The 24,847-nt window shown below is 46.2% G+C and overlaps 1 protein-coding gene across 1 annotated transcript in view; it reads left to right on the top strand.

Annotated features, from left to right (window-relative positions):
- Window positions 1–24,847, top strand: part of LOC147617497 (myb-like transcription factor family protein) — an 86,299-nt gene that overhangs the window by 48,417 nt on the left and 13,035 nt on the right. Inside the window, exons 6-10 of the mRNA XM_086775749.1 lie at window positions 7,852–7,981; window positions 19,945–20,012; window positions 20,900–20,992; window positions 21,104–21,148; window positions 21,284–21,472. Of these exons, the coding sequence (XP_086631875.1) occupies window positions 7,852–7,981; window positions 19,945–20,012; window positions 20,900–20,992; window positions 21,104–21,148; window positions 21,284–21,472 (525 nt within the window). The remainder of the gene's footprint in view (window positions 1–7,851; window positions 7,982–19,944; window positions 20,013–20,899; window positions 20,993–21,103; window positions 21,149–21,283; window positions 21,473–24,847) is intronic.

Below are 24,847 nucleotides of genomic sequence, written 5' to 3'. Positions count from 1 at the left end.
GCCCTCTCGCCCCGTTCCTTTTTCTTTTCTTTGCAGAGGCTATGAGCATGTATCTGACAGCAGAGGAGGTTGGTTTGAGAGGACTCCAGCTTCCAGTCCGGGGTGAGGACCTGCCCGATTCTGAGTTTGCTGATGACACGGGATTGTTTTTGCATGGCCAGGAGGCCAATCTACAAAGGGCAGAGCAGTCGCTACAGGTTTTTGGTGTGGCTTCGGGAGCATTGATCAATTGGTGCAAGACAGTGGCTATTTGGATCAGTAGCGCTCCCGCTCTGGCATGGAGCCCAGACTCGGGTTTTAGATGGATTCCTCCTGGCACAGCAGTGCGGTATCTGGGATGCCAGATTGGACTTGATTTGTCACTTGAGCAGCAAATCGCCCCGCTTCTTCTGAGCATTTGGAAGAAGCTTTTATATTGGAGTATAGCTCGGCTATCCTTGGCTGGGAGGGTGGTGGTGACAAATCAGGTGCTTTTAGCGACTATGTGGTACATCACGTCTTGCTGGATCTTCTCGAGCTCTTGCATCAGCCAGGTACAGAGGTTGATCAGGAACTTTCTTTGGTCTGGGCGAGATGGTCAGCCGGCCCGGGCTAAGGTTGCTTGGGCAGTTATTACTCTTCCGCTGGCCCAGGGGGGCTTGGGCATTATAGATCCAGCTGATCAGAGTAGAGCCTTGTTGGGGAAGCTTATTGTTCGGGGGCTGCTGCCAGGCGGCGCTGAGCCTTGGAAGGAGCTTCTTTTTCAGCAGCTGCAGGCTAGAGCTCCCCCAGCAGGGGGCCCTTGGGCACTAGAGATAAGGTGGATCTTCATAGAGATGAGGAGGACAGGCCTCATGAGGACAGATTTGCCTTGAGCATCCTGCGAGCTTGGGAGCTGCTGAGACCGGGGCTTTCTCAGAGACCTCCTGCTTGTGATGAGGAGTGGGCCAGACAGCCACTCATCTGGAGCCCCGCGGTACGCACAGAGCAGGGTCATATGCTGGGTTCTCGGCCTCGTCTAGCCTGGGGACCATTGGCGGCAGGCCCAGCACGCAGTTTTGGAGATTGGCAGGCCTTTTGCAGTCTCCCGGAGGAGATCCAGGCGGAGAGGCTGAGTCACTTCAGAGGGGGGCTGATTATGAGAGATGACATTCAGGAGGCACTCACTGAGGAGTGGTTCACGCCTTTCGAGCCAGCGGCCCCACGGTGGATGGGAGCCTTTACACAGTTGGAGATCCTGATTGCTGTCAGAGCTTGCATTGAGGATGGTAGATGCCTCTGCTATGAGATACAGGATGAGGGCAGACTTCCGAGAGTGGAGGCGGAGTCGCCTTTGGTTGCAGAGTGCATCTTTCAGAGGATACGGGTAGTGGCCGCTGCTTCTCGGAAGTGGCATATTGATGCAGACCCTACAGATGTGGACTCTGATTGGCGCATATGGGCATATGCTGCGTGCCCCTTGGCCCGGCTCCAGTGGGAGCCTTGCGAGTACGAGTGGCATGATCCTTATGCGTCCCCCGAGGCCATAGAGATCACCTTTTTCCAGTACACTGTTCGGTTGGGGAGGCATATTTTGACTGCGAGGAGGATGGTCTCTCCAGCTGCATCGGAGCATTGGCGGCCACAAGGACTCTCACAGGAGTTCCTGGAGGATTTTTGGACTAGGCTTTGGGCTAGCCGACAGGCACGCAGGATCTCGGCTTTCCAGTGGGTGGCTGGTTGCCCACAGGGGCTCTGCAGTTGGCACCTGGCTTGTCTACAGTGGCCTTCCGCTGGCATGCGTCCGATGCGGCCACCCATTGGAGACACAGAGACATTGCCTATGGGATTGTCCACAGGCGCAGCAGATTTGGCTGAGGATGCTGCGCATCTTGGCCCCCCTCTCTCCAGAGGGCATGTATACGTGGGGAGCCGCTGCTTGGTCGACTTCGTCAGGGCCAGCTCTGGGATACGAGACGGAGCGGGACAGCCAGGCCATCAGATTCATTAGGGGCCAGCCTCGCCTTGTTCCTTCACCGGATTTCTCGTCCGCCGGCTGGACACAGGAGAGGGATTTACGATGGGAGCTCCTCAGCAGCCTCACCATATGGTTCACCTGGAGAGCCTTTGAGGGGAGGCTGGAGCCACCAGCAGAGACTGTTCGGGCTATCTGGCAGGAGTTGATTCACACCCTGCGAGGACAGTATGACCGCATCCGGGGCGACTCGGATCGAGCAATCTTGCGGCGCCAAGCCTTCCACACCACTTGGCGCAGCGGCCCTTTCTATACTCTACACGCGGGTACCCCCCGCTGGCACTACAGGCCACATGTTTGGATTTTCCCCCCTCCTATTGTATGATATAGCCTCTCAGTTATTTGTACTTTTATTTGTACTTTTTTGCACCTAGGGAGAGTCTCCCTAGCTGCCTTGATTGGATCTTTGCTCTGCCTTCTTATGAGCAGGAGAGGGTTTTGTAGCCCAGTGGGCGTTTTTTTTCTATAACTAATGAAAGGATCTTTTCTGGGAAAAAAAAAATAGGAAAAAGCAAAAAGTCAAATTGAGTTGACTATGAGCCAGGGATACCACTTGCAAGAGGAGACCGAGCCGGACCAAAAAGCTAAAAGCCACCTTTTCAAAAAAGTAGCTCTAGGGCCAGAAAGCAAGGCCTTGAAGTTAGAAAAGTAAAGTTAAAGAACTTGGTTGAGTAATATTTCATTATTAAAAAGCATAAGGGAAAAGCAAAGAGTAAAAAGACCAAAAGCAAAGTAAAAAAAGAAAACAGAGCAAAAGCATTGCTTTTGGCAAAAAGTAGGGATCTCCTCGGGTATAAAAAGGCTCGAACCTCCCTAAGCACCAGGAACGAGATCGTGAAGATCACCTTCATCATTATCATCAGCATCAACAAACTTTTGAGCGTGGAGTTTCAATTCCCACCTCCCTCCGCCTGTCTACGTCAGTGCTGCCACCCACCTGCCTGTCGTATTGCCTATGTACCACTTGTGTGTCGCCGTCAGCCCTGCTGTTGTACCCTTCTGCGCCATCTCCACCATCTTTGCTATCCTGCTTGTCTTTTGAAGGGTTGCTAGCCAGCAGCCAGCCACCTGCGCAGCTAGCTCTACCTGCAACAAACAGCTCTGCCAGCGCACAGCTCCAACAGTCCCGCCAACGCTCAGCCCTCCTAGCGCTCAGGTCCGCCTGTGCTACCCTGTATTGCCCCAGAATAGCCAGCGCTTGCGCCAACAGTGCTGCTAGCCTCTGTGCCTGTCTAAGCCACCAGCTGCCAGTGTTGCGCTTGTCTCAGCCCCTGCGCAGCCACTAGCCAACTGAGCCGCACCCGCCACTTGGCTACGTCACCTGGAAACACCATGAGTTGAAGGAGCTACTGTATATTGTGTTTGCCTATTGGCCAACACTGCCTTCCTGCGTAGCATTCTTGTGGATTGTCTTCTTCCTCTAGACCTGGATTTGGACTAGTATCTGGACGTGGATTTGGACTTGTTTTTGGACTTGGGCTTGGACTTGAATTCATTGGATTTGGATTTTTTATCTAGTACTAGAGATTCTTGTGGGTCATCCCCGTGGTGCTTGGCATCAGAGATCTTGTGCCTCAACATCGACTTTGACTTGGATATTCTACATCGGCATATTTGTTTGCTTTTGAATTCATTGGTTGTATTGATCCTGGCTAGTGTGCTCGTGTATTGTTCTTGAATAATTTCCTGAAAGGGGAAGGGGCTTGTTCCCTCTCAGTGTAGTGTACTGTGCAAAATCCTCTATCCCTTCTCTATACCTCTTTCTATCTTCTCTCTCTTTATTTATGTCACTTGGATACGTGCTAGAATTCGTCATGGCATGCCCCGCTGGGCTTACACATAGAGGAGAAGATTTGAGTGGGGGGGAGTCCCGTTCATGGGTGTGTAAAATGTAAAAAAAAGAAGAAGATTTGAGCTTGGAAAAATGCGTGCAAACTTTTGGGCAGCCCCAGACCAGCACCGGTCAGGCACCCGGTTGTCAAGCAGGGGAAATTTTCCAATAGTTGGTTCTTTACAGGCTCCTCACTCAGCCCTCAGCTTTTTTGAATAGAATTCTGTAGCTAGGAACCTTCATAAGCAAGCCCCCAATTCAGCAGAATAGATGAAATGTTGAGGGCCTTCAGTTTGCAGAGGTACTTGCAGCTTAGAGGAGAAGAAATACAATATACTGCTCTGCTTGCAGTCTGATTTTTACAGAGTGCACAGAGAGGTAACTAGCTTTCGGTCTTCAGGCTTTTGCTTTGTAACTTCATTTTCATATCATTTAAGCAAGGAGGGAAAGGGCGTGGGGAGGTGTGTGTGCTGGCTGGCCATGGGAACCCAATGCTGGTTGTTTCATGTGTCTGTTTCAAGTGTCTCATGGTGTTAAACAATTTAAGGCAAATACTCTTACTTGCACAATCATAAAGACAACACTAGTAGCATGTCGTTGTGGCCTGGATGGCTTCCTGTTAGGGAGCATTTATTTCACTAACATGAGAATGTTAAAGTAAAGGCTTAAATGGCTGGTTAATGTAAATACAGTTACATCACTGGACTTGAACTGCTGCTGGCTCTGATGGGGCTGAGGGGACTGAAAAGGGAATCTGGATATCTAGAATAGGAACCATTTGCATCCATTCATTGATGTTCTCCTCGAGTCCTGAAAGATATGTAAGGTTCTCCATATGCCTCTTAGATAAGCAAACTTACATAAGGAAAGGAGCTTTTCCAAGTGGTGCATTCTCTCCATTGCTGATGTACTTGTTGGCTCTTGGGGACTTGATGGTGGCGAGTTGAAAAGAGGTACTCCACTTTTAGGAGAGGAGGGAAGATCTAGCTCATGCTTGCCCTTATTTTGTGCATTGCAAGCAAAGTCTTGTGCCTTCCCCAAGTACAAGGAGAGGTTCTGCTGCCACACCAATTGAGTTGATGAAGAAGATATATGCAAGGTTGGTGATGGCTTTGGGGCTTTGTGCTTGGGAGCCTAGATGATTGAGCTTGTGTCATAGAAGCCTTGAGTTTCCAAGAAACTTTTGGGCAACCATTGTTGATGTGTGGCATGGGTTCTTTGTGGCCAATGCTTCTTGGCAATGTTTGGCCATTTCTTTAGATTGTCTTGTCAAGTGCAAGGTTGTGGGGGTGGTTTTGGAAGCCAAAGTTAGGTTATATCTTCATGAAACTTCTGGGCATATAGGAAACTTTTGAGGACCCAACAACACTGACTCTTTGAGCTTGAGTTTGCTCAAGTTTAGGTTTGCATGGCCTTGCCGCCTTTGTAGGACCACCCTAAGAGTTTGGTGAGGGCATGCACCACTCCTAGGTAGCTACACGAGGATATTACCCTCATAGTATCCTTGTGACTGTTGCAGTCGATCTGAGATCAACCATTGTTGAAGGATTGGTTTGTTATGGTTTTTACCTTTCCTTGATTGCTTCTTGGCTTTCTTCAATGGTCTTTTGGGAATCCATAGTTCAACATAGTCATCAAAGTAGCCTTGAGCAAGTTCCTTGGCACCCATTATTGGTTTTATAGGCAGTGCTATGAAGCTGGGGTGTGGTTTGATGGATAGGCTTGATTAAGTTGCTCTTTGGATGTTGAAGAAGGGGTCTCGATTGTCGAGGCTCTTTCTTTGTAGATGATTATTGATGGCGAGGTTGGATTTGTGTTGAGAGGGGATGTTGATGTTGAGGGTCCAGATTTTCTTTGTGAGGCTTGTCGAAGTCCATGGGAGACTTCTATTGCTGATGTGCAAGATGGGACTTAATTTAAGCTGGTTCATCTTTGTTGCAAGCATCAGCTGAGCAGTGTGTTCTCGCCAATTGAGATGGCAGTCGTGCCTTCAATCCACTCTTGGCTGAGCATTATTGTGTCTTGGATTGCATTAACATCAATGACAATAAATCTATATTTTCACATTTAATTGCCAATGTTGGAATTATTTGCTCAAAAATTTCAACACAAGGTACTCTCACTTCATGATTAAGAGTAATGTAAGATTCACATGCAGTGATTGTAGGTTTACCTAAGGTTTTACAAGCTTGACATAATGTTATATTTTGGGCCTGGATGGATAATAGGTTGCCTAAAATGCATACCTTCCTTGGTGGTATATCCTAACATACCCTTGGTTCAATTGCTTGATGCTCATTTGGATTTTGACAGCAGTTAGGAGACTTACCAAATGTGAGTGTTAGAGGCCTTTGGTTTTGATGAAGAAGTTTGAGAGGTTGGCTTGGTCTTAGATTCTTCTTCCTGGAGAAGCATTGTCACATTGCCGGTGGGGAGTTGTAGGTAACCATGTTTTCAAGCAATGTTGATTGTACCTTGGTCTTTACTTACCCAGCTTCCTCCAAGGATGATTTCTTCTGTGATCGTACCTACAGGTGCTACATGAAACTTGCATTGCAAAGGGTTAGATACCGTGTGTACAACTCATGTAAAACACTCTAAGCTTTTGATTTATTAGTTCTTTCTAGCATGCGCATGAGCATTAGTCAAGTCAAGTGTTGGTTGACCAAGGGACACCGAAGTTTCCCACGATACAATGTTATGGCTAGCTTCAGGGTTTATGAGCGTTTTCCTAGTTCTTTCCAATTGAAAGGTCTAACCAAACCTTGATAGGCCAAAGCTTCTAGTGAGGCATTCTCACTTACACTTAAGATGTTGATTGGCACAACTGGGTTGTAGTGTTTGTGGCTTGAGTCCACAAATTGGGTACCATGTGTTACGTCCACAGGTTAACCCCGGATCAGGAGACAACTCCACATGGGTTAGGGCTTATAAGGGGAGGCTATAGTTATAGTCAATTATAGGATTACTAGCTATTATTAGGCCTAGGCTAAAGGTATTGGACGGAGTTCTATATAAGCATACCCTAGGCTCAGTTTTTTCTTTGCTTGCAATCGAGTGAGAGCATACAAAGGTATTGGGGTCTCCTTTTCCATTTTGCGCACCAAGTAGCACCATAATCAGGGGTTGCAGGGCGGGCCATAGTCCTCTCGACGGAGAGATGTTCCACAATGCATTTGTTGCATATAGGAGTCATTGGAGTTGCAGCTTGGATTGGTGATACATTCTTCACTGGGCTATCGACTCTGTGGAGTCCTTGATGATGATAGCACTTGTTAGATAATCTATCTTTGACCTCCTTGAGATTGTACCTTTGCTTGGAAATCTGGAATTGGTATTCCCTTGTGGTCCCAATAGTAGCTGGGTGATGATTTGGGGGGTTCCTTCATGTAACAAAGATTTGTTACATCATTCAGCTCATTCCCCATGTTATTTGCTGGCTCCATGATCATCTCTTGATTGATATGAGTGGCTCTTGGTGCTAGAGGTTGAGACGATAAGACAAGTGGAGGTAATAGTACCTGAGGTGTCCTATGTGCTCTCCTTTGGGTGTTTGTGGCACCAACAGTTGGTGTTTGAGTGGGATTCACAATTGTGGGCTGTCTATTGTGCAGAACTGGTGCCTGACCTACCCAAGTCTCAGCCTGGCCTGCCCGCTATATCCACCTGCTGCTGTCTGGTTGTGGCCTGTTGGGCTGCTGTTCAGGGCTGCTAGGTGCCTGATCACTATTTGAGATAGGTGCGTCACAATTGTGACGATTTTTGGGTTCGATGATTGAAATGAACTCTTTTCCCTTTTATTACTTCGGACTCAATATTCTGATTTTTTAGTTGCATCTTCTCTTGTTAGCTGGTCGCATTGGATCAATTTTGCAATGAGATTACATACTCTATTAGTTGCTGTAGGATTTAGAGATGGCCCCTTGTGGCTTAAAATTGAAGGTTAGAAGTAACATTTGTGTAAGGTATCCAAGGCTGTGTTTAAAATCATTTATAATTTTAACTTTCTGAATGGTGATTTTCTTAGAAGTGGAGCAAGCAAGATACTGATCAGCTTTTTGATCTCTGCGAACAATTCGATCTCCGATTCATAGTGATAGCAGACAGATTTAATCCTCCTCGAAGTGTTGAAGAGCTTAAAAGCCGATACTATTCAGGTAAAGACTTTACTTTCTTTATGAGCCACTCTCTCATCTTGTAGTTCTGCGAATGAAAGTTTCTAGAGTGATCTTGTGTGTCAGTGGGCGTTTGCCTCTGTGTGCGTGCACACACGTGCGTGTTTGCATGCATGTATGTATGCAAAACTCTCAAAAAAGAAAAGGAATGATCTTGTGTGAATCGAATTAGATTGCTTTTGGAAAACTATGAGAATCATTTCTTACAAAACAATCAGCACAGTATGCATGGAAAGTTTAGAAAGTTGTGCTAATCCCCCGAGCCCTTTTTACACCACCTATGAGCACCCTTCCATTGTTTCCAAGGCCTCCATTGTTTCCAATGCTTGTTGCTGCCCAGTTTGCGGCCTTTTTGAACACCCCCTTCTGTGTGATTTTTGCCCTCCTGCGCATATAGGTTGCATACTGAGCGTCTAGCAGTAGTGCTCCATCCATCACACCCCCCCACTAGCTCAGTACTTTCATAGTTTATTTCATGTTCATTTTGTCCTTTTTTTTTCTGGACATCCAGAAGACATTGACAGTTGTACATTGATTTGTCTCATAGGTTTCGGCCTCTAGTAGATGTTAATACAGCTTTCTTTCTTTCATTCTTTCTCTCACATGCCATGAGGGTTGCCATTGGTCAGATGCGAGTATTATTATCCCCTCATGTTCAGATCGAGGCAAGGAGAGTGGAGGGCATACCATGGGAGGATCGAGCATGCAAGGTATGGACTATTGGGAAGATGGAGACAGAGGAGCATTACTTGTTTACATGCCGAGCCACTATGAGATATGAGGGAAAGTTCATTGCCTCTTCAGAGAGTCCCCTCTCACAAGAGATGCAATACAAGGGTCAACAATGTTTGGCTAAGTACATGATATAGCTATGTCGTCATAAAGAGACCTTGATGTGGCTATGCTGAGGAAGGCAGGATCAGCCGGATACTACTTAGATTACTTTAACTCATATCAGACAACCAGATTGACACTCAGTCACGAAACACTAGAGAGAGCTTATATATCTGGGTGATTATCACTTGCACCTTGCACTGGAGTGCTATGTGACACACTGGCTCTACATCAGTGCAACATTTCTATAGTAGGAATATTTTGTCTTATGTTGTAGCCCCATTGCGAGCCTCAGTCTGGGACATGTTAGGCACGAGCTATGTAGGTCAGTAAGCCATAAGAGCGTCTGCATGTGTCAGTCCTTGTTGTTGCATGCACGGAAACCTTTGCTGTACTGATCCACATCCCTAAGCCTGCTTAAGAACATTGATGCTAAATAAGCATGATTAAGACAGAGAGGAGAGAAGAAGAGAGAGATTGGGTGTTAGGGTTTTCTTTATTCATATGGTACAAAAAGGTTACATAGATGCTTGTACATGACTTAGGCCTATCGTCATAGAAACATGGGACGGGGAACAGGAACGGGGACGGGGACGGGGAACGGGATGGGGACGGGGCAAAAGGCCGTCCCGGGGACGGTGGAAAAAACGGCAATCTGAAAACGATTGTTTTTTTGCAATTTTTTTTAACACACTTGATTTACACTTGGAAACCAAGACATTAAGCACAAAATTGCACCAAAAAGAGGAGAAATGCATAGTCGTATTAGCAAAAAACTATAATGGGGCGCCGATGGCGTGATAAACAAAAGTGAGTGTACAATGATCAATCTAAACAAAAATGCCAAATGGCATAATGAAAGGCCCAAGGAGGGTGTACACTCAAGGCAAAATGACTAAGTGCCAAGATACAAGATTGCTAGCAAAAAAGTGGGGCAAGAGTCGAGACTCGAGACTCTAGACTCAAGAGACTAGGCAAGAGGCTGAAAAGGGTGAAGATCAATCGTGACCTCCTCAGTGAAGTCCTCCATAGGCTGGTCCTCAAGTGGGAGGGGAGGGGGAGGTGGGGGGGACAATGCCTCGGGCACAACCTCAAGCTCCTCTAAAATCTCGGCCCGCTGCTGATCAGAGAGATGTGGGTCCTGCTGTGCCTGCTCCCATTCGGTGAAAGGATCTGCCTTCTTTGTCAAGCCCTTGCAAAGCATTCGCAAGTTGGCACTGACAAACACCAAATCATTTGCACGCTGTACACCAAGGCGGTTCCTCTTCTTAGAGGCAATGTGGCTATAAACTGACCAGAGTTGCTCTAGGCAACTGCTACTGCAAGCCTGTGAGAGTACGCGCACAGCAAATTCCTGCAACTTTGGAGTTTCCGCACCATAATCCTCCCACCAAAGTGCAGACCCTACCTTGAAGCGGTCCGCCTGTGCATCTGCCAAACCAAAAGCCCCCCGCTTCTCTCTATAAATCTGCAATTGGTCCTTGATTGTGCGGCGATCCTCCTCACTAGTGTAAAGGCGATCCAAGGTTTGTTGAAGGCCTTTGCTCACCTCTTTGTCCTTGTGTTGCCCTTTGCCTTGAAACTCAGGATCAACAATGTAGGCAGCAGCATGGAGGGGAGAGTGGTAGGCTTGCCACCTTTTCAAACATAGGGATTTGACCTGTTTATAGTGAGGCTTGACTTTGAACATTGCTTTTAGCTTCTCTATCATGCGATCCATTGCCTCGTACACTTTGCCAATGCATGGTTGAGTGGAATCCACCACCCTAAGGAGATCAATAATCGGTTGCACCATCTCCACAAGCGCCTTGGCCTCCTCCCACCATGCCGCATCATCCGCCCTTTCCCTGCAAAATTTGCCGACCATCGTGGAAGCCTCTGAAGTGCGTGCAAACTCATCACTGAGGAAGAGTCCCCTCAATGCCCCGCTACATGTACACAAGCGGCCTAGCATGAGAAAGTTGAATGCAAACCTCGTCTCGGAATACTTAAGAAGAGAGAGGCATGACTTCTTGGAAAACTCGTGCTGCACCCTGTGATGGTTGAGGACAAAGGTCACTATTTTGTTGGCACCCTCAATGACAGGTGCAACCCAATCCAAGGCCCCTATGTCTTTGATAAGGGGCCTGCTGTGCCTGCTCCCATTCGGTGAAAGGATCTGCCTTCTTTGTCAAGCCCTTGCAAAGCATTCGCAAGTTGGCACTGACAAACACCAAATCATTTGCACGCTGTACACCAAGGCGGTTCCTCTTCTTAGAGGCAATGTGGCTATAAACTGACCATAGTTGCTCTAGGCAACTGCTACTGCAAGCCTGTGAGAGTACGCGCACAGCAAATTCCTGCAACTTTGGAGTTTCCGCACCATAATCCTCCCACCAAAGTGCAGACCCTACCTTGAAGCGGTCCGCCTGTGCATCTGCCAAACCAAAAGCCCCCCGCTTCTCTCTATAAATCTACAATTGGTCCTTGATTGTGCGGCGATCCTCCTCACTAGTGTAAAGGCGATCCAAGGTTTGTCGAAGGCCTTTGCTCACCTCTTTGTCCTTGTGTTGCCCTTTGCCTTGAAACTCAGGATCAACAATGTAGGCAGTAGCATGGAGGGGAGAGTGGTAGGCTTGCCACCTTTTCAAACATAGGGATTTGACCTGTTTATAGTGAGGCTCGACTTTGAACATTGCTTTTAGCTTCTATGTCATGCGATCCATTGCCTCGTACACTTTGCCAATGCATGGTTGAGTGGAATCCACCACCCTAAGGAGATCAATAATCGGTTGCACCATCTCCACAAGCGCCTTGGCCTCCTCCCACCATGCCGCATCATCCGCCCTTTCCCTGCAAAATTTGCCGACCGTCGTGGAAGCCTCTGAAGTGGGTGCAAACTCATCACTGAGGAAGAGTCGCCTCAATGCCTCGCTACATGTACACAAGCGGCCTAGCATGAGAAAGTTGAATGGAAACCTCGTCTCGGAATACTTAAGAAGAGAGAGGCTTGACTTCTTGGAAAACTCGTGCTGCACCCTGTGATGGTTGAGGACAAAGGTCACTATTTTGTTGGCACCCTCAATGACAGGTGCAACCCAATCCAAGGCCCCTATGTCTTTGATAAGGGACCTGCTGTGCCTGCTCCCACTCGGTGAAAGGATCTGCCTTCTTTGTCATGCCCTTGCAAAGCATTCGCAAGTTGGCACTGACAAACACCAAATCATTTGCACGCTGTACACCAAGGCGGTTCCTCTTCTTAGAGGCAATGTGGCTATAAACTGACCAGAGTTGCTCTAGGCAACTGCTACTGCAAGCCTGTGAGAGTACGCGCACAGCAAATTCCTGCAACTTTGGAGTTTCCGCACCATAATCCTCCCACCAAAGTGCAGACCCTACCTTGAAGCGGTCCGCCTGTGCATCTGCCAAACCAAAAGCCCCCCGCTTCTCTCTATAAATCTGCAATTGGTCCTTGATTGTGCGGCGATCCTCCTCACTAGTGTAAAGGCGATCCAAGGTTTGTCGAAGGCCTTTGCTCACCTCTTTGTCCTTGTGTTGCCCTTTGCCTTGAAACTCAGGATCAACAATGTAGGCAGCTGCATGGAGGGGAGAGTGGTAGGCTTGCCACCTTTTCAAACATAGGAATTTGACCTGTTTATAGTGAGGCTTGACTTTGAACATTGCTTTTAGCTTCTCTGTCATGCGATCCATTGTCTCGTACACTTTGCCAATGCATGGTTGAGTGGAATCCACCACCCTAAGGAGATCAATAATCGGTTGCACCATCTCCACAAGCGCCTTGGCCTCCTCCCACCATGCCGCATCATCCGCCCTTTCCCTGCAAAATTTGCCGACCGTCGTGGAAGCCTCTGAAGTGCGTGCAAACTCATCACTGAGAAAGAGTCCCCTCAATGCCCCGCTACATGTACACAAGCGGCCTAGCATGAGAAAGTCGAATGCAAACCTCGTCTCGGAATACTTAAGAAGAGAGAGGCTTGACTTCTTGGAAAACTCGTGCTGCACCCTGTGATGGTTGAGGACAAAGGTCACTATTTTGTTGGCATCCTCAATGACAGGTGCAACCCAATCCAAGGCCCCTATGTCTTTGATAAGGTTGTTGAGGCAATGGGCCATTCAAAAGCACACGGTGATGCGAGGATAAGTTGCTTGGAGAATTGTCCCCGCCACCCTATTTGCCGGTTCTCCATCCTCACATATGGCAATGACATTCTCCGCCCCCACCGTCTCTAGTGTTGTTGCCCACTCCGCAGCAAGTATCTCGGCACTCTTCCCCGTCCCGGAAGCATCATGGGAGTCGACAAAGTATGTCTCCCCTCGTGAGTAGGCAACAACTCCATGGATGGAGCGCTTTCTAGTGTCACTCCACCCATCAACGACGAGGGTAACACCATTTTCAGCCCATTGCTCTTTCATGTGGTTGGCCGCCACCTCCACGCTTGCCTTCTCCTTGTCAAGGAGAGAGGTGCGGATGGTCTCTGAAGAGGGGGGAACATAAGAGGGTCCATACTCCGCTATCAATTTGCACATGGCCCGAAAGTATGGAGATCTATCCAAAACACCATATGCAAAACACAAACAAAATTCAGATTTTTACCATCATTTAGTCTTTTAAGTTTTAGTCTTTAAAGTTTAGAGCATGATATTTGAATTTTGAATAGTACATGAGCATAGTGCCAAGGACTTACCTTGCCACCCGAAATGCTATGTGGTCATGAAAGAAGAATCGTACCACTGCCATGTCCACCTCCTCTTTCAATTGAGGGTTCCAATTCTCATCAAGAGTACTTTGGCGTCCCCGGGAAGCGGATGCCTCTCTTGATGAACGAGGTACATGCGGCGTTGATGTCCTCACAAAGGATGTGGGGTCGACGGCCACTTGAGGATTGCGTTTTGCCAACTCGGCCGCCTCATAAACCACAAGCTTTTCAAGGAGCTCCTTCTTCTTCTCGGCCGAAACCTCCTTGCAAAATTGCACTTCGTTGCCGGGCTCATGCAAGAAGTGAGCACGCACTTTGTGGGCACCGCCGGTTCGCTTGTAGCCGCAAAGCTTACATACCCATGGTCTTGAACCACCCCCTTGACCGTATTGCGAGCACTCTACCTCATCCCACCAACTCCATCGATGTACGGCGGGCCTCCTTCTTCATGATGGAGCGGGTGTTGAAGTGGTGGAGGCGGTGGCGGACCCGGGTTGAGGAGAGGAAGGGGTTTGAGAAGAGGATGCCATAGTGATAGAGTAGAGCTTGAGATGGATGGTAGAGCTTGAGAAAGAGTCAAGACGGAGAATTGGGATGGAGATGTTGGAGAAGGAGAGCTTGGACAATGGAGAGGGTGAGCTTGGAGAGGGAGAGCTTGGGTGTTGGAGAAGGAGAGCTTGAAGAGGGTGAGCTTGGAGAGGGAGAGGTTGGATGTTGGAGAAGGAGAGCTTGGAGAGGGAGAGCTTGAGCCTTGGGTCTTGGAGAGGGAGAGCTTGGAGAGGAGATGGCTTGAGGAGAGCATGGAGGTCTCTTATATAGAAGAAGAGGGGAGCCATGTGGGAGAGAGAGACTCAAGGAAGAAGCCTTGGAGGAGTTGCGCATCACCAAACGGCTAGGACAGATAGCCGTTTGCGCCCCGCCAACGGTCAAAAACTGCCGCCAACGGTCAGTTTGACCGTCCCCGTACGGACAGGGAACGCCGTTCTCGGAACATTCCCGGAACGCGTTCCCGGCGTCCCCGTCCCGCAGTCAGGCAGCCGTCCCTGTCCCTCCGTCCCGCGGACGTCCCGCCCCCGTCCCAGGCGTTCCCCGTCCCTAGGGTCCGTTCCCCCCGTCCCATGTCACTATGCCTATGGTCAGCCCATAGGGGGGACCCTGGCCCTTCTACATGACTTTCACTGATAACTAATGATGTATGAGTCGGCCAATTTGCTGGGACAAATAATGCATATATGCCTCCATGAACTGTTGCAATTCACTGAATTGATGCCATACTGTCCTGGTCATTGCTAGGGACTCAGCCGCCTGCAGCCAAGGCATCCACAGGCTGTCGACTGGGGTCAGAAGGCTACCGACAGAGTACCTACATCCTCCTTACTGCATATGCTGATGTAAGCATTGCTGATGATGATGATGAAGTTAATGTTGTTGATGATGATGATGATGATGATCTTCTGATGCTGATGAAGATGCTTCTGATGCTAGCTTAAGTGTTGACTAATCAGGGATTAAGAATGTTCATGCCGAAGATTAGCCATGGCATGGGCGTGCATGTGACATTCCTTTTTGCTAAACTTGATGACGGGGTGGAGACTCTGTCATCTTTCCTCCGTGGACTTCTACTGAGGAGGATAAATTGTAATAGTTCCTTAGAGGGTTGGATACTAACATTAGGTTTACCGTAGCGGGTTGTCAAGCCTTCAAGACCTTTGTCTCCGTAGTAGCCATTGCTAATTTGCTACAGCTGCATCTGCACCTCCCACATTGGCCACTAACGTTGTCCAACTCTTACCCGCCTTAATTGTAGTATCCATAGTGGTAATTGACAATAAGCAGGAGGGTGAAGTTGAGGGGCAAAAGAAAGCCCTCAGTCGTGCTTATGGTACAACGAAGGGAGAACAATTCATTGTCCTCTTTGATATGGGCAGCTTTGAGGATGCCATTTCTCCCCAGCAGGCTAAAAAGATGAGTTGTACACTTGCACCCCATTATCTGGACGTAGACAGGTTCACACCCGGTCTTTGCACTCACATATCTCACAAGGTTCAACAGTTCGCATTCATGGTTCAAAGGCCATATTTCAACGAGACTTCATTGTCTCACCTCTTTTGGCATGCGATATGATTCTTGGCATTCAGTGGTTTAGGGATTATGCACCCATTCTTGATTGGAGGTAGGACACTTTCACTATTGTTGATGGTGTTCTTGAGCCTGTCTTGATTCACGGGGATAGCAGCATTCCAGGTATTCCACTCATCTCACACAACCAGTCCAAAGAGCTATTAGGAAAGGAGCTGAGTGCGCTTTGATTTATGTCCGTAGCCACCAGTCTACCGTTTAGTCAGCAACCTCTTTGACACAAAAGCTAGATGGTCTTCTAGCACAGTTTCAGGACATTTTGCTAAAGGATAATCTCCCGCTGTAGATCCCACCCAATTGCCTTGAGGATTATCGCATTGAGTTGGTCCCGGGGACAGAACTGCCCAGTAAGTTCCTCCATCGCCTTTCTAAGGCATTGGAGGGCGAACTTGAGCAGCAGCTTTCCGAGTTACTCCGAGCTGGATTTATCCGGCCCTCATTCTCGTCCTTTGTTGCACCTATCTTGTTTGTGCAAAAGAAAGACAAGTCGGCATGACTACAGGGCACTTAATAAGCTCACAATGAAAAACAGGTTCCCGATGCCTATTGAGTATATCCTTGAGTGACTCAATGGTGCAAAGTTCTTTTTGAAGATAGATCTCAAGAGTGGCTATCATCAGGTTCGGATCTTTACGGCTGACATTCCAAAAACAGCTTTCAAGCTTGAACGTGGCTACTACGAGTTTGTGGTGATGCCATTTTGTCTCACCAATGCACCGGCGATGTTTAACAAGATGATGTCTCGGGTGTTTGTGGAGCCTATAGGAAAGTGTGTTCATCTTTTTAGATGATATACTCATCTTTTCTGTTACTGCAGAGCAGCATGAGCAGGATGTTGAAAAGGTCTTGCAATTTTTGCGAGCCAATGCTTTACAATGCGCTCTACATAAATATAAAAAAGAGTGAATTCAGAGTAGAAGAAATTCATTATGTGGGATATGTTATCAATTCAAACGGGATTAGTGTCGACCATGAAAAGGTAAGGGCAATTTTCGAATGAGATGTTCCCAAAAATGCTAAGGAGATCCACTCTTTTGTAGGTCTGTGTCAAGCACCTCTTACAGATTTGCTCAAGGGCGTGAAGCCGCATTGACAAAAAGTGTCCGTCAGGGGCAAAGCACTTGAGGCATTCCATGCAATGAAGAAAGCCGCCTCTGAGTCTCCAGTTCTCAAATTGGCTTCATGGGATGATCCTTTCGAGGTGATAATCGATGCTAGTAATTTAGCCATTGGAGCTGTCCTCTAGCAGGAAGGGTGCCTAGTGGCTTATTATAGCGGGAAATTGAATGATGCAAAAAAGAATTATTCTATGTATGACAAAGAATTGTTGGGGGTGATGACAATTCTTAAGCATTGGAAACCTTTCCTTTATGGGAGAGAGTTCATAGTTAAGACATTATTAGGCACTTAAATGGTTGAGAACCTCCTCCAAATACATGTCTCCCTTATAATTCTCACAAGTAAGAGGCGATTAGTGGCTCCCCTGGGCTTAACTAGTGTGTCCACGATGGCAAGCCGACAACATATGAACCAACAAACCAGCAATAGCAAGCGCTTCTTTCACAGCATAACTCATCCATCACAAATCAGCCTACAAGCAAGCAAGAGCAATAGTGTGTGCCTAGAGCCTTTGGCCCTTGTGCATACAATCAGCATTCAGCACTTTACTGTGCTACAGTCCCAAGGCCTCTCTGCAAAGAACTTCTTTAGCATTTAGCCAATATATGTGCATCCCTCAGTTTTGGGTTTGCATAGTGGTCATCATAGAGTTATTCAAGGGAGCTTGGATAGCATATGGTTCAGCCTGCATTCGGTCTACTTCGTGCTTGCGTTGGGGAGTCCTCAATCATCTTTCATACTCATTGTACAAAGTTCTCCGAAGAAATACAAGAAAATACCCTTGCTTGCAAGTGTGTGTGTGTGTGTGTGTGGGGGTAATTGGGACCCAATACTCTGTTGTTGAGTCTATCTTCTCTCTCTTCTTGTCTCTCTCAAAGTAAAGTGGAATTGCATAAACTTATGGGTTTAAAGAATGCTTTGTTGCACGTTACGATGATCAACCTATTGCATGCTACAACGATGCAATAGATGGTGATAGGGAACTGGCTTTTTGCCTAGTGATATTGCCATTTAGCAAACCCACGTTGTCACCAAAAAGAGGGAATATTGGAAGAGGTAAATAATTATCCATCATCATTAGAGTGAGCAAAGGTTCAAAGTTTTTGTTAAAGAATCAAGTTTTTTTCATAGTTACATTCACCATAAAGTAGATGCCAAGGGTAGCCACCTTTTTCCCTATGTTCAAGGAGATGATTGTGGAGAGAATAGGAGACATTTGAAATGATTCTCTAGCTACTCAAAAGCTCGAGTTTCTTCAGCCCTATAATGACTTGTACTTGAAGCCTATTTAAGCCTACCAATCTATAAATGAAGCGCTCTTGCTTATGCCAAGCACTTGTGTCATTAGACTTAATCATTTCTCATTAGCTTAACTCTTATTGCTTATTGTGTTTACCATTCTTAATCACCATGTCTAATCATCATTTCTATCCATCCTAAGCTCTCGTAAATTACAACCTAAGAGTGGTATCAATGTCTAGTTGATGGAAGACTAGGTTTTATATTAATTAAAATCATCATTAGCAACTAATTAAGCCCTTTCTTTCTTAGCAACAGTACTGTTCTCTGTAGATCATATGAGATCTCCCTCTTTGTAGCTTTCTACTTCAAACCAAGCATATAGGCCTATGCTAAGCCCTTTCACTCACACCATATCAAATCCATACGAAGGATTTCACAATCAAATTAACTCTGCAAATTGCAAAATCCGCCTGGAGGAAAATTGTGAATTCGGTGCCTATAGTAGAAGTGAAGAAAAATCCCTCTAGGGATCATTGATTGGGTCTTTGAGAAGCGCACACATCAAATCTTGAAGCATTCCATCCATTGGTTGGTGAGAATCAAGCCTTTTCTTAGTTTTCAATTGTTTGTCATTAACAGAGGATTAAGGCTAGTTATGTGCACTAATCCCTACCATTTGTTGTCATATATATAGGCAGTGATGTGTGTGAACACACTTAGGACCGCCGGGGCACTTTTTCCCTCTTTAGGAGGTTTTTTCCCCCGGCTTGTATATACGCCCATCCTTCTAGGGCATCATCAAGCATGTAGAAGGGGCCCTTAGGGGTTGACCAAGGGCCTATACCAGAGGACGCAGTATTGGGTCCCAATAAAAACCCTCAGAAGGGCCCACACCGGTAGGTTTATTTGCTTGTATTGCCGTATGTGAATGTAAAGACTGACCTTTAGGGCTGTAAAACCCTGTTTATACTGACCATAATTTTGCAGAATGCTGGAAAAGTGGCTTGAATGCTGGTGGCCTTGTATAGCATCTGCTGGATAGTTCCATGACTTGTGTTTAGGCATCTACAGGCTGGTTAGACCTGCGTTTTTCTTCAACACTGATGTAGACAGCATATAGACCTCCTTGATGCTTGCGTTTAGGGTTAAGCACTGCTAACAAGCTACTGGTACTAACTCTAGAGTATGCAAAATGATGAGATGGAGGTATGGGACTGGATTGACCTATATATAGGGGTGTGGAGGCTTGCTGACTGGTCCTGAGTTGGTTGTGGGGCTGAAAACATCTTGAAAAGGTGTGCCGAGTTGGTGGGGCACCACCCTATGGGTGCAGCAGAAACATAGGAGAAAAGGAGGAAAAGGGGAAAACGGGCAGAAAAGGGAAACGGCGGGGGGGGGGGGGGGGGGTGGGGGGGAAATGCTTGAGAGGGGAAATAACACCAACTGAAGGGGGGGGGGAGAAGGTGGCAGGGTGCAGGCGCTGACGGGGGGGAGGGCTGCTTGCACGGGTCGAGCGAAAAAGGGGGGAAAGGAAGGGGGGGGGGTGGGGTATTTGAGGAGCTCCCACTAGTTACTTCAAAGTAGTCTTTTTAAACTTTGGGTTTTCTGTACACGTTAATATGCAATCTTTCTTTCTTTGTCCCTCCAGCTGGTTTAATCCTGAAGGTTGAAGGCGAGTTACGTTCTCTCTTCCCCTTTTTGGTTTCTTTCTACTAGTATCTTGGGAGACCGAAACCATTTTTTCAGTCTGGGGATATAATTTTGTCCCAAGCTCGGGTTTCAGCTTATCTCAAGTTTCAACCTATAGCCATCAGCCCATCTCCCCCTCTTCATGATGAATAATTTGTTTGCAGTATTTTCTTTCAATGAAAATTAGACCTTGCATTCTTACTTGCTAGCACATTTGTTTGACAGCTGCAAAGGCTGTTGTTCTTGCAAGAGCTGCAACACCGGATGATGCAACTGATCACACACTTGTAAAGGTAACTGTGTGACTTGAGCTCACTTTATTTTTGAGAAAAGACGCACACGCACACGCACATATTACTAGTTGCGTATATATATACAGTGTACACACACGCATGCACGCATGCACACACACACACACACACATTCCAGACACACACACACACACACACACACACACATTACTAGTTGCGTATATATATACAGTGTACAGACACGCACACACGTATATATACATATACATACATACCTACATCATACATGTATGTATGTATATACTTGGTATATGTATATATACGTGTGTGCGTGTATACATATACATACATCATACATGTATGTATGTATATACATGGTATATGTATATATACGTGTGTGCGTGTATACATATACATACATACATACATACATCATACATGTATGTATGTATGTATATGTATATATACTTGTGTGCGTGCATGCGTGTGTGTACACTGTACATATATATACGCAACTAGTAATATGTATATATATGTGTGTGTGTGCGTGTATTGGTATAGCTAGGATTTTGTGTGTTGAGCATGCATATTCCCAAGCTGTTTTTGTTTCAATGATTGTTTTGCAAGCTTTCAAAGGTGTGCTAAGAAGCAAGAGTTCCCTTGAAACCCCTGTCAAGAAAAAAGTGACCTCTATATCTAGCTAACAAGGCTTATAGGACCCAATATTGAGCTCTCTGTGAAATCTGAATCCCTCAGCTCTAGCTTGCTAGGTTGTATCAGCTAGAGAAGCAGGAGGCTAGAGTCTGTAATGTCATGGATTTAGCCATGTTAGGAAGGGTCTGTTGACCTGTGTATCCTGTTGATGTTTGCATAAGGTGGGGTTTGAGGAATAGCTTGTTTAGTTTTAACTCTTATGAATATTTTGGCAGGAATCGTACAACACGGCACATGAAATGGAGCGTAAGCGTGCGTTGGGAGCGGTCTTATCTCAATCACGCCAGCAAGAACGGGAGGATGCTGAGGTTTTTTTAAACTATTTATGTTATTCACAGTATTTATTTGTGGTGAGTATCAAGAGGGCATGCCCAACCAATTTGGATTTTGACAAATATTATCATTTTGGTTTCAAACAGGTATTAGCTGAGGCCAAACGCATCTTAGAGGCCCGTCTTGCCAAGGTAAATCATGCGGCATTTGTTCAGCCCATCAGTAATTCTTATAATTATTTGAACATAAACATAATATAACTATAAAAATTAATATAAGTTCAAGTTCAAATATAAATTACACAAATTGAATTTTTTTTTTTTCAGAAACAGATTAGCAATGATGTAGACACTTCTGCCCTTGCTGCCGATGGGGATGCTGCAGAGAAAGCTCCATCTACTCCGGCTAGACCTGGGTCTCCATCCCCGGTGCATCCACCCCGCCCCTCTGCTACCGCTGCTGCCACACCTTCGTTGACATCAGCTTTTGTAACAGCATTAAATGGAACTCGGCTGGTCACATTCTCATGCTACCCTTTTTTTAATATCTTTTAATTGAATGATTGCTTCTGTCTATCTTCTTGCAAAGTGTTTTCTATGATGTGATTCTTACTAGCAAGCTATACGCAAGCCAATTGAAGGCTTACTATGACCAGCTTGACCCCTCTTTCTAAGGTGGGAGGCAACTTGTAGCTACTCTATGATGACCACTTATGAAGGTGGTGCTTGCAGGCTGAGAGATGGCAAGGTTAGCAAGGTTTTTGAGGTAGAACCATGAGGATGTAGGTGTTTGAGTATGTGGGTACAGAAGGCTTATATGCATCCTCTAAAGTTTTCCTTGCACAACTCTCTTCATTTACGTTTTCATAAGATTAAACCTGCATTTGGGTCCCAACCTCCTTGCGTAACACAATGACAAAGACAATGGCTATCCAATGCATGATGCCACGGTGATCAGTAGAATGTCCCAATGCTGTAGGAGAACTAGACGTAGAGGCACCATATGATTGCAGCTTGCTTTAGACTAACATGACATGGGGGCGTCTGATGAATTGCTGCAAGATTGTTTCATGATCTCGTGCAGAGTGGCATTAGGGTTTCTGCTGCTAAGAAGGCTTATATAGTGGCAGGATTTTCTAATTGCTACATGACTGATAGGCCTTAACAAGTTGATATGCCACATTGCCAGATGTGGAGCTATGAACCTGCAGGAGCAGTTGGAAGGATCATCACATCTTGTGAACCCACCCTGGCTTGCTCTTTGGCGAGGAAGGTGTCCAACCACCCCACATCCCCCCCTCCTCTCCTCTTCCTTCTTTTCCCCTGATCCTCTCTTTTCCCCAAAGCTCCAATGGTGCCACTTTTGACTTCCTCAGTTGTTAGGATCACACATACTTGGAACCCTCCTTGAGTAAAGATAACCTGCTTTGAGGTTGGAGAAATTGTGATATAATCCCAGCTATAGTTTACCGTGCTGAACCAGCCCCGAGTTTTTGGCAATAGGCTTTGGTGTCATTTATCTCTAAAATATATTCCGCGCGGAGGTTGAGGATCCACGCTTGTGGCAGACATTTCTGCCTGTTGGTATTGCCATATATATATAGGCAGTGATGTGTGTGAACACACTTAGGACCGCCGGGGCACTTTTTTCCTCTTTAGGAGGTTTTTTCCCCCGGCTTGTATATACGCCCATCATACTAGGGCTAACTTATCTTTGTACATTGACACAATCTAATACACTTTGTGTTGTGTGCATTCTTGCTTCTCCTTCTCCAAGCTGTGTGTGCTTTCCTGCAACCCTAATTCCAACAATTGGTATCAGAGCAGGCATCGGCTCCCAGGGCTACGCCGCCAGCACCCTCCGACTCACGTTCTCCGATTGAGGTGAGTTTTCACGAGCGCTTCCAGGTCCCTATACTCTGCATGTGAGGTCGTTTCGGGCTCCATTTTTGCATTTCAAGTTCTGCACAAGTGTTTTCGTCATTTTCTGCAGAAATTTCGACAGTGCAGTTTTTTGCAAAACAGGCATACGTACTCTACTGTGGACCGTACTACATAGCATGAGTTGTTTTCTGTTCAGTGTTTACTTCATTACAGGTAGCTTTTGCATCAGTTTCAGTCAGTGGCCATGGCTGATAACAGCAATGATGTATTCGCATGTTGTCTGCTGAAGACAAACTGGATGGAGACAGCAACTACCCACTTTGGGCATACATGATGCAGCATGTTTTGGTTGCAAAAGGAGTGTGGAACATTGTGCAGGGTACGGATATACGTCCAGGTTCTGTGGATGTAGGGTCTGTTGAGGATGTTGCAGGTTCTAGCAGCTCTACTGTTGCTGCTGTTTTATCCACTGCTGAACAAGCTCGTTGGGATGGTAAAGATGCGCAGGCTCATGCCTTGATTGCACTTTCTGTCAAACGTAACATCACTCCACATATTCGTTCAGCTAAAACAGCAAAACAGGCTTGGGATATTCTAGCTGGTTTGTATGCAGGTCGTAATGAGGCGAAAATCGCTTACCTGCGTAAAGAGCTAGAATTGAAGATTATGCAAGAAGATGATGACATGAATGTTTTTCTTGCTGAGATTAAAGATCTCAAAGAACAGTTGATTTCTGCAGGTGAGATTATTCCTGATCATTCTCTTGTGCAGACTGTTCTTGATGCTTTATGTGAGACATATCAGACTTTTGCTTCCACGTGGAGACTTCTTAATGAGGACAGACCTGATTATGCTGTCAAGTATGATACTCTAGTCAACAAGCTCTTCCAAGAAGCGCAGTCCAGGCAAAACAGGGCCAGGCAGCGTGCAGTTGATCAAGCATTTATTGTTGCCCAGCAGCAGAGGAGAAGTGGTAAGGCAGTCCCTTCCACTGTTTCTTCTCCTCTTAGTAGGTCTGCAACTTCTTCTCCTTCCACAGGTAGCAACAATAAGTCTGAGAAGGCTCTTGATAAAGGCAAGAAAAAGACCAAGTGCAACTATTGTAAGGCAAATGATCATGTCATTAAGAATTGCCCCAAGCTAAAGGCTAAAGAGGCAAAGAAGAAAGAGTCAAATGCAGCCACAATAGCGGATGCTTCTGCAAATGCAGATTCTGCAAATGTTGTGCAGGATATAGAATGGACGTTTAGCGTGTATTGCCAGTATGACCCATCTGTACATGATGCATGTTTGGCAGTTTCTGTTGACTCTCATGTTTGGTATTTTGACAGTGGTGCTACAAAGCACATTACCTCGCATCGTGATATGTTCACTTCTCTTGAGGCTATTCCTAATGGGAATACTGTCACATGTGCCAATAATGCTTCTTACCCAGTGAAGGGCATTGGTAAAATTATGCTTACTGCTGCAAATGGTAGTGCTTTCACACTTTCAGATGCTTTGTATGTGCCAGGGATAAAGAAGAATCTATTGTCTGTCTCTGCGCTTACTAGACTTGGATTTGTAATCAAATTTGTGGATGACAGATGTACTGTTCATGATTTGACTTCTGGTGATACGATTATTGTATCTGGCACCTTGTTTCGTGGGCTGTATAGGCTCAATTCTTATGACAAGTGTGTGGAAGATTCAGCAAATGCAGTTTCTGATGAAAAAGCAGTTTCAGATGCAAAACTATGGCATGCTCGTTTTGGTCATCTGAACTTTGCTAGTTTGCTGCGTTTGCAGAAATTTGATATGGTTGCTTCATTGCCCCCTCTTGAGGCACCATTGAAACATATTTGTGAAGGCTGTATTTTGGGTAAAATGCAGCGTTCTGCGTTTCCAAAGGATGGTTCTGTGCGGGCCACTCGCAAATTGCAGCTTGTACATAGTGATGTATGTGGGCCTATGCAAACTCCATCATTTGGTAAACACTTGTACTTCGTGACTTTCATTGATGATTAC

The sequence above is a fragment of the Cibotium barometz genome, chromosome 36 (genome assembly GCF_041138505.1).
Source record: "Cibotium barometz isolate CiBa-2024 chromosome 36, ASM4113850v1, whole genome shotgun sequence".
Taxonomy (NCBI): Eukaryota; Viridiplantae; Streptophyta; class Polypodiopsida; order Cyatheales; family Cibotiaceae; genus Cibotium; species Cibotium barometz.
Note: the sequence above shows the minus strand (reverse complement) of the source record. Positions and strands in the feature narration are given on the sequence as shown.